Here is a 16,460-nt window from a genome sequence, read left to right as displayed (position 1 = left end):
TGTCAAATTACAGCAACATAAGCACTATCCTCACTGACGTTATGTCAGAGGGAGACGTTCTCCCACTGACATAACGTCAGTGAGGACAGTGCTTACGTTGCTGTAATTTGCATCGCTCAGGGGGGTGTTTTTTTCACACCCCCCGAGTAACATAAATTATATCGACATAAGCGGTGGTGTAGACCTGCCCTGAGTGGCTGCATGGAAAGTTGTGGTCTCTGGTTAGCGAGAAACTCCTAAATGCCTTCCTGTTGCAAGGACTCTGCTCAGCACAGGTGCTAAGGCCTGAATGGTTGTGGAGAGGTTGCCCATCCAGGTCAGAGTGGCAGGGAAGTGTGCTGACAGTGGGTGAAGACAGGTCCAGGGCATATATTACTTACCTGTTTTGTGGCTAGAGGCTTTAATTCTTCAGAGCTGTAAATCCACTGCCTCTCATAGGCATTAAGTTCACGTGTGAAGTAAAAAGGGGTTTTCTTCTTTTAAAAAGTGTTGTTCCTGCTTTCCATACATCACTAATTAAAATAACTGAGCGAACAGTGCCTCCCTCAAGTTATATTTAATTTTAATATTTTTTCATTCAAAAATAAAAATCTATGCAAGAAAACGATTATTTATAAATCAACAACAAACCAGGAGACCTGAGGTTTCCCCAGTTCTCCCCTTTCTCCATGAAACATAGGTAATTAATCTCTTTTCTCCATGGGGAGGGAAAACAGGACGAGAAGGCATGAGGATGTGTTGACATTTTGAATCACATCAAAGTGAGAGATTTTTTGAAAGTTAGAGTGCAAATATCTATCTTTTTGTGGCTAATTTTAGGTCTCTTACTTGAATTTATTTTAAGGAAATACACTGGGAAATGAGAACACTTAAACTACTTGAGTTTATGCTATAAATCACAGAGTAAATTTATTCAGGAAACTGAGTTAAAATAGGTGCATTGTCCCATCAATCTAAACTACCCTTAATATATTTTTATGGTTGCCATTTTTACCTAATTAATTACGTGCTTTTAATTAGCCTTTGATGGCTACAGATACGCTTGCAGTACATTTTGTTGTCTTTGGCCTAAGGCAAAGCCAAAGGACACGGTTTGGTTATTTGAAACCGACTAAATTGCTCCATAGTTCCATAATTTAAGACCACTATTATCATCAGATCAGTTTGTAAACAAATAATATTTTAAAGAATGCGTCTCTTTAGAGCTGGGTATTCTTATTATAACTCACTGTGTTATACTTATTAAATACAGGGCTAGTATGTTGTTTTAGCAGATTTGGGTTTCTCAGGGTTTTTTTTTAATAGCTGATCTAGAAACTGCAAGATTAAGTTCAATCATCCGAAGTGATTCATCCACTGGTATGTATTCCTTCCTGTCTTCTTACCCTCTCCACATTACTCCCCACCTTAAAAATCCCCTCATTATTACAACAGTGATAATCTAATACTGACACCTCAAAGATCTTTTTCGGGTTACTATTGTACATCGTCATAATTTCTCCTCCCTCCTTTGAATGTATGCTGATATCAGCATCTATCATGTGGTCCAGGAAACAGTGCACTGGTCTGGGACTCTGGTTCATCTGGGTTCTATTCCCAGGTCTACCACTGGCCTGCTGGGTGACCTGAGGTAAGTTACTTCACCGTTCTGTGACTCAGTTTCCCCATCTGTAAAATGGGGATATGATATTGGCTTGCTTTGTAAAGTGTTTTGAGATCTACTGATGAAAAGAACTATACAAGACCTAGGCTAGGTGATATTATTAGGGCCAAACCACTGAAGTCAACACAAAACTCCTATTTAATACAAGGAGTACAAGATGGGGCCCTTACAATGTTAAGATATCAAACTAATCTATAAAGCAGTAAACTCAATGCTAATCACTTACACATTTGTATACACTTCTTAGTAAAACAAGACAAATTACTTTCTCACACCAAGATATTTTTAAAACAAACAAGTATGTGAAAATATTCCCTTGTGTGCCATGTAGGTTATTCCACATGCTATTCTGTTCATACTATCAATTAGACATTTTTAAACCATTATAGAGCTACATAAACCCTTGCCTTCACTTTTCAAGGACAAGGGTGGGTCATTGGCTCAGGAAGCCTTGACATCACTCTTCCACCTAGCCCCAGCCTGCTCTCTGATTAAGTGCCTGCTGTAGAGTGTCGGCAGGTCAGATAGAACTGGGGAAGGAATGAAAAAAAACCACAATAGTGCTATATTTATTAGTATACATACCTAAAATAATTTAAATTAATGTAAAAAAATATTAATGGAGGTTAAGCTGCATTTTTAACCTATGTTCAAGTTATTGAATGGCATATTAAAACCAATGAGGCTCTAATGTACCTTCTAATGTGCACTGCTACTTTAACAAACTGCTTATAAATTTAACTTGAACTAAATCTCTCTCTTTAACACAGATTAGGTTAATAATACATGGGGTTTCATTATATTCACCTGTTTTCTAAAAATTAATAAAAAGGTAATTATAATGCTACTCACTATCATGAACTCAGATATAAACTCCATTTACAGTAATGTAGAATGAAATTCCTTAATTGTTTCAATGCTCTGTGACGTACCAATTGCATTTTCAGCTGCTTATAAGGCCAATCCTTGCTTAGCCCTTGTGAGAACCTGCATATCCCCAACATGATGGTGCAATCACATGCACTTATAGGACAATTTGTTTTGCCAGCCTTCCTAAGCTGTTCCTACAGATGTCTCCACAACCTCCTCCATACTAACCGCTCATGCATGGAAGACCCTTCCTGAACTGATCTTTGAGGAAACTATCTTTCAATTACTTCCTCAAGACCCCCATTTGCTGCAATTCCTATAACAAATCACCAGTCAAATCAGGAGTAACTTTATTTATGTCTATGGAGATGTACAAGTATGGAAAACAAACTTGTATAAATTGGAGGTGAAACAGGGCTAAAGCCCTATCAAAAAGGATCAGTATAATAATGGAAAAGACATTTCTGATTTTGGAATACTGCAGAGTGTAACAAGCAATTTTCTTCTGATTTCCTTACCTGATTCACACTGATTACACCTTCTTCCTTGACGATTAAGCAGGCACACACATTGTCCACTAATCTGGTCGCAAACTGTTCCTGCTAATGTCCCCAAGGAGTCACAGTCACAAATCTGGCAGCCGAGAAGGTTGCTAATGGTAAGATTATACATATGAGGCACACACTGATTGCACTGAAGCCCAGTTACACCGGCTTTGCAAGGACACTGTCCTGTTGATTTGTCACACAACAGAGAGCCATTTACTGTACCAGCATTATCACAATTACATGGCAGACAGGCTAAGGAATTATTTTGTTGTACTTTGTAATACCCATCTAAGCATTCACTGCATTGTCTTCCTCCAGTATTAGGTTTACATACACATTGCCCTGTGGTAGAGTTGCAAACCATTCCAGAAAGTGATCCTGCGACATTACAGTCACAAGTCTTACAGCCAGTAGCATCCAGCCCAAAGAAGTTGTCCATGCAAGCGTCACACTGAAGCCCTTTGGCGTCTTCTTTACAATTGCACTGCCCAGTAAAAGGGTTGCAGAATTGGTTCAGTGAGCCATAGATATTGCACAGACAAGGCCCACATCCATGTTCATTAAAATTTCTGCTGATTTTAAATCCAAAATTACAACGATCACACTTGAGGCCTGAAGAGAGAAAAAGTTATTAATAAAAGGAGGAAGGAGGGGGGACATTCAATTCAATCAACAGAAATTCAATACAAACTATATATTTTAGATCTTTTTTTAAACAGTTCTTTCCCACCACAATTTTTAATAGCAGCAGCAATGAGGTGGCTGCACAAAACTACAGAAAACAGCAGGAGCTAATGTAACAGCTATTTTTTGTATGTTTATATTTAAGAAATAATAGGGTTTTTGTTGGTTTTCATTAACATTTTTTTAGGTAGATTTATTTTCATCTCAAGCACATTTTAAAATCTCTGGCAAAAACTAAATGTGATGTAGGTGACCACTTGTTACATGGCCTATCTTCTTAACTACAAGAGATGATACAAAATGGATGGGCAGAAGTTGTGCTGAGGGCTGTCAACTCATTTTGATGACATATACATAAACACTGCAAATTAGACTAATTTCTATGAGTTTTACTCATCATAATTCAATTTTAATATTGATTACACTTATATACCAGAGTTTATTAGGAGTCTTTATGGGATACAGAAAATGTTTTCCATAATCCAAGATGAAATAATGCTTTTGTCTAAATGTATGATTCAGTTAATACTTACAATACATTAGAAATTAATTTTTTTCCACACTTCATCCTGTAGCTCTGTTAGTTTTGTTTTCAAATTCATTGCTTTATCCCTGCCTCGGGGGTTGCAGCTGAATTTTAGTTTATAACATTTACCTCACAAGAAAGCAAAGTAAATTATTATTTGAGAAATGCTAACTCACATGTGTATGTGTGTTATTTTTCAGTGGGAAAATCTTTCACTATGATACCATGGTTTAATTGTGGCATCCAGTAAAAGAAAAAACAACTTAGGTACGAACAAAATATTTCTATTCTTTAAAAAAAATGCATAAATATAATACATTTAGAAACTCATATGTAGAAAAGCATCTCTTGAAATGGTAGGAAATGCATTATATACATGGATAAAAACTCGAGAACTCCAACAGAAGGCAAGTTCCTTTAACAGTGATGAATGGCTCACCTAAGGCATATCATTTAATTTCAATAAGGAAAATAAAAAAGGCCCACTATTGCTGCAAATTTTAAAAATAACTGTATTGTTAACAAGAATTATGACTCATTTTGAACTATTAAAATTGGTCTACATGGATTCATATCATATCAGTTTTAAAAATATGCGCAGTGCTTATTTGAATATGCCATACATATTCCTGACAGGTAATCTATTCCTAACGATACTGAGGAAGGCCTACAGGGCATCACATTCAATGTTAACAAGTACAGGGGAGTTAGCACGCTTGGCATTTAATTCACATTCTTCTACCTTTTTATTCTAGATGAATGACCTACTTTAATAAAATTATTGGTGCTAATGTATTTTACTGGTGATAGAATCATTAGTAAGATTTAACAGTTGTGTTAACTCTAACAGTTCCCATTCTATAACACTGCAGTACACAGTTACATTTTCTGTTATCACATTTCTTTAGACAAAATGACAATAGACTAAGGTTACTTGTAAACCAAGTTTAAAAAAAATAATTCAACCTACATTTTAAAGAGGTAGCTTTTCTTTATAAAAGTTCACTGCACAGGGACTGGTAAATAACACTTATTTACATATGGTAACAAGGGAAAGCAGAGTATTTACAGTCAGTTGTGTAAACAATCCTACTGATGTGCTTAACTTTAAGCACAAGTAATCTCACTGAAGTCAACGAGACAACTGTGCTTAAAGATAAGCATGTACATACATGTTTACAGCATTGGGCTTTATGTATCTTCCTCTCCTCCACCCCTCATAGATTGTTTTTTAAGTGAAGAGAAAAATCATCCCAAATATTTTCATAGATAGTGTAAAAGGTTTGAAATAATTTAACTAAGCAAGGGTCTGATCCTGCAATCCTCGCACACCCCATTTCTCACTGACGTCAAAGCAAGCTTGCGAATATACAAAGAATCCAAAATCAGGTCCCAAATGTATATGAAAAAAATATAATACAGAATTGTTAGAAAACTCCTATTTTATTTAATTTAGGAAATTCAATTTTAAGATGCATTAACTGTTTACACTGAAAAAATCAGGATTGTTTGATCCTGCGAGGATCCTGAGCACCTCCTGAGGGATGTTGACCATGCTTTAATCCCCACTGTAGACAACAGGAGTTAAAGGCACTCAGCACTCCATATGAAGGAAGCTCAGAATTACCCAGGATTAGATCCTTTTAGAGGAGCATTTTCATGTATTTATTTATTTATTGGCTTATTTTGGAAATTCCAGCCACAAGAACAAAGAATAATAACTTGTAAAAATTCACAACAATTCAACTTTTTCGGGCAGCTATCATATTTCTCTCTTACAAAGATATGGGTGGACACTAACAGAGATTTAGAAGTCTGGAAGAAGCAGTTGTTCACAATTTAGTAAATATGAATTACCTAAGATCTGAACCTTGAAAGGTATTTTTAGTATCAACATATGATCACAGTTGGTTCAGAAAATACAGATTACCAATAGTTTGAATGATAAATTGGTATAGGTTTTTTTTGAGCCGTATGTATGGCCTGAGACACGTACAGTTACCATGCAGGGCTCACTTTATCAGGAAATTCTCCTTGCATAATATTCCCATACATCAATATTTCAAAGTGTATTATGTACACTGTGTATTTTGGGCACTTGATAAATTTTGTCCTTATGTGGCTGTGGCTCCCCTCAAATATGCTGGAAGTAATAAATTGCTATAATCAAATCTAATTTCTGAAAAATACCTGTGGGAGTAACAAACAAAAAAGCACGTCTTGTAAAAAAAATGATAAATAACACAGAAGGTAGCAGTTTATTATAATCAGCTTGGCATTGAATTACAAAATTAAAATTATGTGGCCCTTGATAACTAACCCTAGCAATGTTCATGATCTGTGGAATAATGTTGACTTATTTTGCATTTCATAGGAACAGTTCAAAGAAATACAATAGAAAAAAATGGAAAGATTTATCACAAAGGACCCTGTAGCACAGAATATTTTGAGGGGGGAAAATCCATTTATTTTGGTCTATTAAGAAAACTAACATGGAAACGATTTGCTTAGAACTCATTAAGTATAAAACATTTTGAAAAAGTGCTAATTTCCTAAAAGAAACATCTATGCGGTAAGCAAATTAATATTATTTCTGTGAGTTATTAGTATGGAGCTATGTGAGCCAATGCAGCTATGGAATAAAGAGACTTCTAAAGGGTTGATTAAACTAAGCTTCAAACTATAGTTTGATAGAATTATTAAATTAATAATTTTTAGACAGTTAATTTCATTCCGTTTTTTTAATCTGCCTTCAGCAAAAGAAATTTACTGTATTTTTCAGTTTAGAAATCAAATGTTTTATTTCTAGCAGATAAGAAATATGGCTGAAAACTCTTACATTACACATACCAATAACATTTGCTTTGCACTTGCACTGGCCTGAATTTTGGTGACAGGTAATATCTCCATTGACTGTCCCAGAGGTATTACAGTTACAGGGACTGCAGCCATCAGGGTCTGACTGTTGTAGATTGTAGAATCCTTCCTGGCACTGATTGCACTGTCTGCCAGACACATGTCTCTTACAATTACATTGGCCTCCAATCTAGAAAGATACAAAATATTATTGAATGATGAACGTATCTATTTTTGATACACTCATTAGCAACAACGGCGGAGGGTATGGGGGAAGAGAGAGAAAACTTTAAATGGAAAAGGAAAAAATAGGTCTGTGAAATACATGTATTATTTTACTTACTGAGAAGAAAAACTAAAATATTAAACAAGCATAAATATAATTAAATTAAATCAAAGAACTTTTTGTAGGATGCAAAAAATTAAGAGTTAAACACAGATGTATTCATAATCTAAATATTGAAAACCATGAAGGAGAACTGTCACCAGGCCATGCTTTTCCCCAGCTCCAAAGCATCCTCTGCCATGCCTATTCTTTGCAAGGAGGTTAGCAAACAAACAGAAAAACACAGTCTTAACTTCCTTAGCCTCAGACTTCAGGGCCACTCCTTCCAGGGGTCTCTGGCACTCCTGCCCCTGGCAGCTTCCCAATTTCTGTCAGCTCTGCTCCCTTTCTGGAGCACCAGCTCCATGGCTACTTCCCTGAGCTCCTGCCCCTTCCTCCGTGGACCTACCATAGGAGCCAGCTCCTTTCATAGAATCATAGAAGATTAGGGTTGGAAGAGACCTCAGGAGGTCATCTAGTCCAATCCCCTGCTCAAAGCAGGACCAACCCCAACTAAATAATCCCAGCCAGGGCTTTGTCAAGCCGGGCCTTAAAAACCTCTAAGTATGGAGATTCCACCACCTCCCTAGGTAACCCATTCCAGTGCTTCACCACCCTCCTAGTGAAATAGTGTTTCCTAATATCCAACCTACACCTCCCCCACTGCAACTTGAGACCATTGCTTCTTGTTCTGTCATCTGCCACACTGACAACAGCCTAGCTCCATCCTCTTTGGAACCCCCGTTCAGGTAATTTGAAGGCTGCTATCAAATCCCCCCTCAATCTTCTCTTTTGCTGATTAAATAAGCCCAATTCCCTCAGTCTCTCCTCATAAGTCATGTGCCCCAGGCCCCTAATCATTTCCGTTGCCCTCTGCTGGACTCTCTCCAATTTCTCTGAGTACTTCAGCTTTTTCCACATCATCTGTCACTAGGCTGCCTTCCCCATTCAGTAAGGGTCCCACACTTTCCCTGACCTTCTTCTTGTTGCTAACATACCTGTAGAAACCCTTCTTGTTACTCTTCACATCCTTTGGTAGCTGCAACTCCAGTTGTGCTTTGGCCTTCCTCATTACACCCCTACATGCTAGAGCAATATTTTTATACTCTTCCCTAATCATCTGTCCAAGTTTCCACTTCTTGTAAGCTTCCCTTTTTGTGTTTAAGCTCTCAGAAGATTTCTCTGTTAAGCCATGCGGTCGCCTGCCATATTGTCTATTCTTTCTGGACATCGGGATGGTTTGTTCCTGCGCCCTCAATAAGGCGTCTTTAAAATACAGCCAGCTCTTCTGGACTCCTTTCCCCCTCATATTAGCCCCCCATGGGATCCTGCCCATCAGTTCCCTGAGGGAGTCAAAATCTGCTTTTCTGAAGTCCAGGGTTCATATTCTGCTGCTCTCCTTTCTTCCTTTGTCAGGATCCTGAACTCGACCATCTCATGGTCACTGCTGCACAGCTTGTCACCCACTTCTACTTCTCCTACCAATTCTTCCCTGTTTGTAAGCAGCAGGTCAAGAGAAGCATGGCCTCTAGTTGGTTTCTCCAGCATTTACACCAGGAAGTTGTCCCCAACACTCTCCAAAAACTTCCTGGATTGTCTGTGTACTGCTGTATTGCTCTCCCAACAGATGTCAGGGTGATTGAAGTCCCCCATGAGAACCAGGGCCTGTGATCTGGAAACTTCTGTTAGTTGTCCAAAGAAAGCCTTATCTACCTCTTCCTCCTGGTCTGGTGGTCTATAGCAGATGCCCACCATGACATCACCCTTGTTGCTCTTGCCTCTAAACTTAACCCAAAGACTCTCAACACGCTTTTCTCCGGTTTCATACTGGAGCTCTGAGCAATCATGCTGCTCTCTTACATACAGTGCAACTCCTCCACCTTTTCTCTCCCTCCTGAACAGTTTATACCCATCCATAACAGTGCTCCAGACGTGACTTTCCCCACCGAGTCGCTGTTATTCCAATCACATCATAGTTCCTTGACTGTGCCAGGACTCTGTTGTGGCTTTCCCTCCCCATGGCACCACCTGTCTCAGTCCATCCCCCAACTGCCCACTAACAGCCCTTTGTAGGCTCAGGTGTAGCCCAGCCCTCTTGAATTGGCTGGATTGGACTCGTCTGCTCCAGTCCAGGGGAGCCAGGCTTAGTCTGTGCACAGGGACCAGCTACCCTGTGACAAATACAAGACCCTATTCTACAAATGGGAATTTCTGCTTAAAAACAGATAGTACCATCTGATCTGCAGCTATTACAAAATAGTGTATAATTTCTAAAGGTGAAACCCTGTCATTTTTGTTCAGACAATGCTTCTGTTTTCTACAATGGGAGTACTGGCTAAATGAGAATGGAATAAAGATTGCAGGACTTAACCCAAAATAAAGCTAAATACCCCGTGTGAGCGGGATGGGATAATTTCTGGATACTATGGAACTAACTGCCTTGTTAAAAATTGATTACAATAGAGTTACTCCAGATTTACACCATAAGAGAAGAATCAGACTGTTTCCATAATTTGCCAACATTGTAGAATTGATTCACCATTGCCTGGACACTCAGGAAGGATTAACTAACTGCATAGGGCTAAAGCTATTGGCTTCACCCACACATGCAGTTGTATTTACGTCTATGTGAATACTCACGTGAGTGAAGAAAGCAGGATTTGGCTCAAACTGGAGAAACAAAATGTTCTAAAACATTAACATTCCTCTTGTAATGCTCTCCACTGAAATTATCTCCCGTGGAATTCAAAACTTCTTTGACCAAGGTCTTTCTGGTTTTTTACCCCAAAACCAAGGCCAAACCAGAGCAAAGGGTTGAGGTGGCTGGGTCAAAGCTACAAAAATATTCCATATAAAATATACTTTCTATTTATTTGGATGCTCCAATCTGTACAGTGTAGATCTAAGGATCATTAACCTGAGTGAGAGAAAATACAGCATCTCTAGGCCTGATAGTAAATATTGGATGCAAAAACTGTGCCTGAAGGTTATATCCAAGCACATTCCAAAAGAAAATCTTGCATTATATTATACAGTAGAACCTCTTTGTATTGATGACAGAGACACCTATTGTGGATTACCAAATTTTACAGGGGAAAAAAAACAGAACATGATTAGAAATCAAGGATACTGCATGAAATAAATGTACAGCAAAACCTCCTCAAGTTGTATCAATTACAGAGGAGTCTCATGCAGACTAGTGAAATGTCCAGGGTAGTGAGTGCCAGGAATGGGAAGGAGCACCAGTACCACCGACAAGATTTAAGTGTCATTGATGTGCCAGGTAGTACGAAGTGCCAAGAGGTGAGGCAGTGCTCTCAAAATTCAGTGGCAGAAAACGTACACTCAAGAACTCACCTTTAGCAAGGAGAGAGAGTCCAAAACAGTAAATACAGGCTCTCCAAGAAAGGGAATATTAACTTAAATTACACCTAATGTTCAACCATCTCTAGACCAGTCAATACGATCCACAAGAGACCAGATTATAAAGATCTCTTCCTCCGACTGTGGCACTACCTTTCAAAGTTATCCTACACTTTGTAATCAATACAGGAGATTAAAGCTAGGAAACCAGTTAAAACAGTAATAATCTATCTCAGTAGCTAAACAAGAGGTAATGAAAACTGGGATTTTGAATGAACATATTTAACAGTAGAGGAAACCTCATCAGATTGGGTATTATGGGGTCAGAAGTATGGGTATGTCCCTGCAGAAGGTCTATATTGTCACCCACTGACATACTGTCTCCCACCCTGATTTGTAAGGTTTTGAAATAGGTGAAGAGAGAAGACATGTTTGTAGATAAGACAAGCCTCCAGTTTGATTGAGAAGGCACTATTGCAAATTTCCTTGTATTTCTAAAAGATCTTTAAGTGTTCTGATTGAGTCTTACCAAGAAAAGATCAGATGACAATATACTTTTCTGCTCCCCACCACCTCAAAAAGCAATGGAAGATCTGTTTTAGCCCCTATTTGTCTTGAATGCATAATTCATTACCCAAAAATTGTGTTAACACAGAGTTAAGACTGACCAGCAGTGTCAGTCTCCTAGCAACATATCGAGCATAGCTGACCCTGACGGGGGCTGTCGGATGGACTGCACTTCCTGACCGGTGGAGCTAAACTACTGCTTGACCCAGCAGTACCGAGCGCTCATTGGCTGCTCAACGTGTTCCATGCCGCAGCTGCTTAATCCTGTTTCCTGCACCTGCTCTTACTTCCATCCAGCCTGTGCCTACCTGCCCACCCTGCTCCTGCCCTTACCCATCCATGACACCCCTGGTTGTGACCCCTGGCTCCACTTCCTGACCACATCTTTTGCTAGCCCATTGCCTCTGGCATTCGGTTTCTGATCCCTCTCTCTGCCTTTGGCTCTAATCTCAGTTACAACCCCAAGTGTCCTGTGGTCCTGATTCTTGACTCTATCTCAGCTCTGCTTTAAACCCCAGGCCTGGCCACCCCCATGGCTCTGACCATTAAGCCTGAACACCCATGTCCTGACAAGCAGTGCCTCTTATCTTTCCAGAACATCAAATGCATCTACACTTAAGCCTCTGAAAACCAGTAAATACAGAGTTAAGGTTTATACCAGCCCTGAAAAACAACCTTAACTCAGCCCCTCTGGAGCTGGGAAGAGCCTCTGGAAATAGTTCAGTAAGGGTAAGCATGAGAAAAAACTAAGAATGTAAGCATCAGGTTTCTTTTTGCCATTGGGGATGGTCAGCAGTCTAATGACATGTATGACACTGGTCTCCTTCGCTAAGTGAGTAGTAAGTGAAGGCAATGTCTCAGAAGGAATCCACAGAACAACAGTGAATGAGTGATAATATTTTGGAAGCCTAGGGTGGTTTGTGTGGAGTAGGCTTGGTGTTTGAGTGTAAGCCAGATGTAGGTAGTTCCTATTCACTATGCCTGATCTAAACTCAAATTTTGTAAGTAAAATGGTGTTGGATTTTGTCGTACCATGTTTAATGTGATCTGCTACTTGAGTGTTCTGTAGCATCTCCATGGGTAATGTGTTACTGGCATATGGGGGCTTTGCTCAAAGAAAGTAGAGTTAACAATGCATTACAGGGCTGGTGTGTACCCAATATTTCCTGGCTTTCAGAGATTCAAGTTTGTTTTGCCTTAACTCTATTCCCTGGTTTTCAGAGGTTTAAGCATAGGTCCGTTTGATGTTCTGGAAGGATGAGAGGCACTGCTGGTCAACTTTAACTCAGAGTTAACATTTCTCAGAAGTGAATTTCCTTTGTTTTTGAGGAATGTTAGTAGTGAGGGGATGTGATTAGGCGGCACAAAAGGTTCCTTGGAAACAACTCACTGCCACTCAGTTAGGAGCTCTGCCCTTCTTCTGGCCTCTCCATGCCTCCAGTAGGGCTACAGGGAGGAAGGCAAGTGGTAACTGATAGGCTGTGAGGCATATATCTACCAGCTGAAGGCAGCAAGGGGGAATTAAGGGGGGAGGTGTCCCAGACTGTACTTCAGGGGTTAGTGTAGGGGGAAGGGTCTCTGCACAACCTTCTCCAGCATAGGAGGAGTGCAGAGGTGTGAAATGGCTCATTCTTTCAATAAGATGTTCTCAGATGAATCAGGAACATGCCAAAGAAATGAATATAGCCTGACAGACAAAATAGCTCAGAGGTGTGAACTGATGTTCTCGTGCCCTTCTCTCCCCAAGTATACCCCGCCCACTGGAGAATACCAGTTTTCAAAATAATCTTGCTATGCATGTGCGTTTTAGACCAGAGTTCATATAAAATGTATCCAGTAATTTCTGTTATCTCCTCGGCCTCTAACATCTCTTAGCAGAGATCAACCTCCCATCTTATATTGTTTACTCCCTCAACAGTTGATTTGTCAGATCAAAATGCTTGATCCTTGTGTAATTAAAAACCCACGATGTTCAATAATGCATCAAATATTATGCAGTTTTAATGGTTTTGATACATGTTCTCCCTTAGTTGGTCTTGGTTGTGCATTGGTTAATTTCTGCATAATTTCTTTTTCCTCTTTATTCCATCCTGTACATCACTCCTTTACAAGTGCTCTTGGGTCACCTAGGACCTGATACAACTAAACAGTGAGGATACATAAATAAGCTGCCTTTGTAAGATGGTTTTTCCATGACAACACAGAATTTTGGGAGATTCTGCCATTCATGAACGTCATGGATGGAAAAATATGAGGTGAACAATGTACATCATAATGCATCTTTTAGTTTCAATTGTTCAATTGGTGCTATTTATCAAACTAGTCAGATATCCTGAATATGTTAAAGAAAGAAAGAAAAATCACACTGGTTTATGACAAAAAATATTTATATACATATATATTTTTAAATAATCCCTGCGGTTTATCCATCAGCTAGATTTTCATGGTGCTTTTAAATAATGTATATAGTTCAGAAGAAGTGCTCCAAAATGTATCCTGAACAATCTCTAAGGAACATACAGCAAGGTAAAGTTCTAAAGTTTGCTATATAGTAGAACTGAAATACATTTACCCTTGATCCTTCGAATGCTCAAGACAGCAATACAGTAAAGAAATCCCCATATACAGTTCTTAGCATTGCATACTTGAATGTCTTTTAAAGGGAATTAATAGCCATCACGAGTCCTCAAAGTAGTAAATTTTTGAAATATTTTTCTTTCTGCTTGGATATATTTCACCCTGAAATTATGAGCCATAATTTGTGAAAGGTGCTTGTGGAATATTTCAATATATTATATTATACCATTTTTACAAATGCTTACTGAATGGCAAAATTATACATGATGCTAGTCTTGTATTTGTTCTTTTTAGCTCAGTTAAAAAAATATGCAAGCATTAATTGTTTTAAACTATGACAAAACAGTCATTGAATCATAAAAATTAAAGATGGAAAAGATCTTTTAGATCATTTACAATAAAAATTTCCAAAGTGCCTGGGACAGTTCTCGGGGCACCCAGGACTGAGAGTCACCTGCCTCCAGTGTGAGGAGGTCTTGCCTGTGCCTAGCTGGCTATCAGCTCCCTAACACCTCCAGCATTTCAGTCACTCAAGCACTCTTCTCCGGGCTATGCCAGCCCTGTCTTTGCCTTGCAGGTTAACAATAGGTGAACCACAGTCCCCACGTCCCTTTGAATCATAGAATATTAGGGTTGGAAGGGACCTCAGGAGGTCATCTAGTCCAATCCCATGCTAAAAGCAGGACCAACACCAACTAAATCATCCCAGCCAAGGCTTTGTCAAGCCGGGCCTTAAAAACCTCTAAGAATGGAGATTCCACCACCTCCCTAAGTAACCCATTCCAGTGCTTTACTACCCTCCTAGTGAAATAGTGTTTCCTAATATCCAACGTAGACCTTCCCCACTGCAACTTGAGTCCATTGCTTCTTGTTCTGTCATCTGCCACCACTGAGAACAGCCTAGCTCCATCCTCTTTGGAACCCCCCTTCAGGTAGTTGAAGGCTGCTATCAAATCCCCCCTCACTCTTCTCTTCTGCAGAATAAATAACCCCAGTTCCTTCAGCCTCTCCTCATAAATCATGTGCCCCAGCCCCCTAATCATTTTTGTTGCCCTCCGCTGGACTGTCCCCAATTTGTCTATCTTGTTCTGTAGTGGGGGGACCAAAACTGGCCACAATACTCCAGATGTGGCCTCACCAGTGCCAAATAGAGGGGAATAATCACTTCCCTCGATCTGCTGGCAATGCTCCTACTAATACAGCCCAATATGCCGTTGGCCTTCTTGGTAACTGACTCATATCCACACTGCTGAGAGTGCTTCTCATCCACTGTAATCCCCAGGTCCTTTTCTGCAGAACTGCTGCTTAGCCAGTTGGTCCCCAGCCTGTAGCAGTGCAAGGGATTCTTCCTTCCTAAGTGCAGGACTCTGCACTTGTCCTTGTTGAACCTCATCAGATTTCTTTTGGCCCCATCCTCCAGTTTGTCTAGGTCACTCTGGACCCTATCCCTACCCTCCAGCGTATCTACCTCTCCCCCCAGCTTAGTGTCATCTGTGAACTTGCTGAGGGTGCAATTAATCCCATCATCCAGATCATTGATAAAGATGTTGAACAAAACCGGCACCAGGACAAACCCCTGGGGCACTCCGCTTTGAAGCATTCCCCTGTGATATCCAGCTCCTGACACTGGTTACTTAGAGAAATCCCAAATCCTCTGCCCCCAAGGGTGCAGTGTACCTCTAATTTACCAGTTTCACCTTAAACCACTGCTCCTGTAAACCACACAGCACTTGTGAGCACTTATAAGAAATAAAAAGCAGGTTTACTTAACAAAGGAAAGTTAACTAAAAACAAGAGAGAGTGGTGGAAATAAATGATTACAATACCAAAAAAAATCATAAACCCACAAAAGCTGGCTCTACACATTCATAGTTACCTTTCCTAACTATTAAAGTAGGTTTTCCGCCCACCATTCAGTCTGTTGCAGAGCTGGCAGGCTTCATGGGAACCAGGAGTCCAGTTTTTCATAATATCCCCACTCCCCAAGAAGTCTCCTCAGTGAGAGAATCCAAAGGGTCTTCCCTCCACCCTCCCATATACTGAATCAATCTTTTATTCACAGACAGGGTGATCTCCTGTCTGTTGTAATGTCCCCTTTTTCCCTCCAAGTGTTTTCAATTGTTTGCAGTTCCCTTGGATGGTTTTCCATTGAAAGTATTGGGATGGAGCAAGACTAGACAATCGAGCTTTGCATTACACCACTGGCTAACCAGGCTGGGGTGACAACTCCCCCCTGCTTGAACGGGCCATTACCGAAATATATTATCTCCCGGTGACCAACTTTTACTCAAAGTCCATAAAGCATACTTTCAATATAGTTACATTGGTCCTTAAATATTACCTGTACATACATCTCACAATGATTATATATCTTGATATGTTATGAGCTTTCTGTAGATATCTTACATGATACTCCTTATGGATATAGACCCGGAAAGACACGTTTGATCTAATGAGTTTGTCAGGTCTGAGACAAGAGTT

The 16,460-nt window shown here is 39.7% G+C and overlaps 1 protein-coding gene across 1 annotated transcript in view; it reads right to left on the bottom strand.

Annotated features, from left to right (window-relative positions):
* USH2A (usherin) overlaps positions 1 to 16,460 on the bottom strand; it is a 558,238-nt gene that overhangs the window by 462,494 nt on the left and 79,284 nt on the right. The window contains exons 11-12 of the mRNA XM_026657662.2: positions 7,142 to 7,337; positions 3,052 to 3,693 (exon numbers count right to left, since the gene is read on the bottom strand). Of these exons, the coding sequence (XP_026513447.1) occupies positions 3,052 to 3,693; positions 7,142 to 7,337 (838 nt within the window). The remainder of the gene's footprint in view (positions 1 to 3,051; positions 3,694 to 7,141; positions 7,338 to 16,460) is intronic.

Source organism: Terrapene carolina, unplaced genomic scaffold, assembly GCF_002925995.2.
Source record: "Terrapene carolina triunguis isolate 2854851 unplaced genomic scaffold, T_m_triunguis-2.0 Scaffold262, whole genome shotgun sequence".
Lineage (NCBI taxonomy): Eukaryota > Metazoa > Chordata > Testudines > Emydidae > Terrapene > Terrapene triunguis.
Note: the sequence above shows the minus strand (reverse complement) of the source record. Positions and strands in the feature narration are given on the sequence as shown.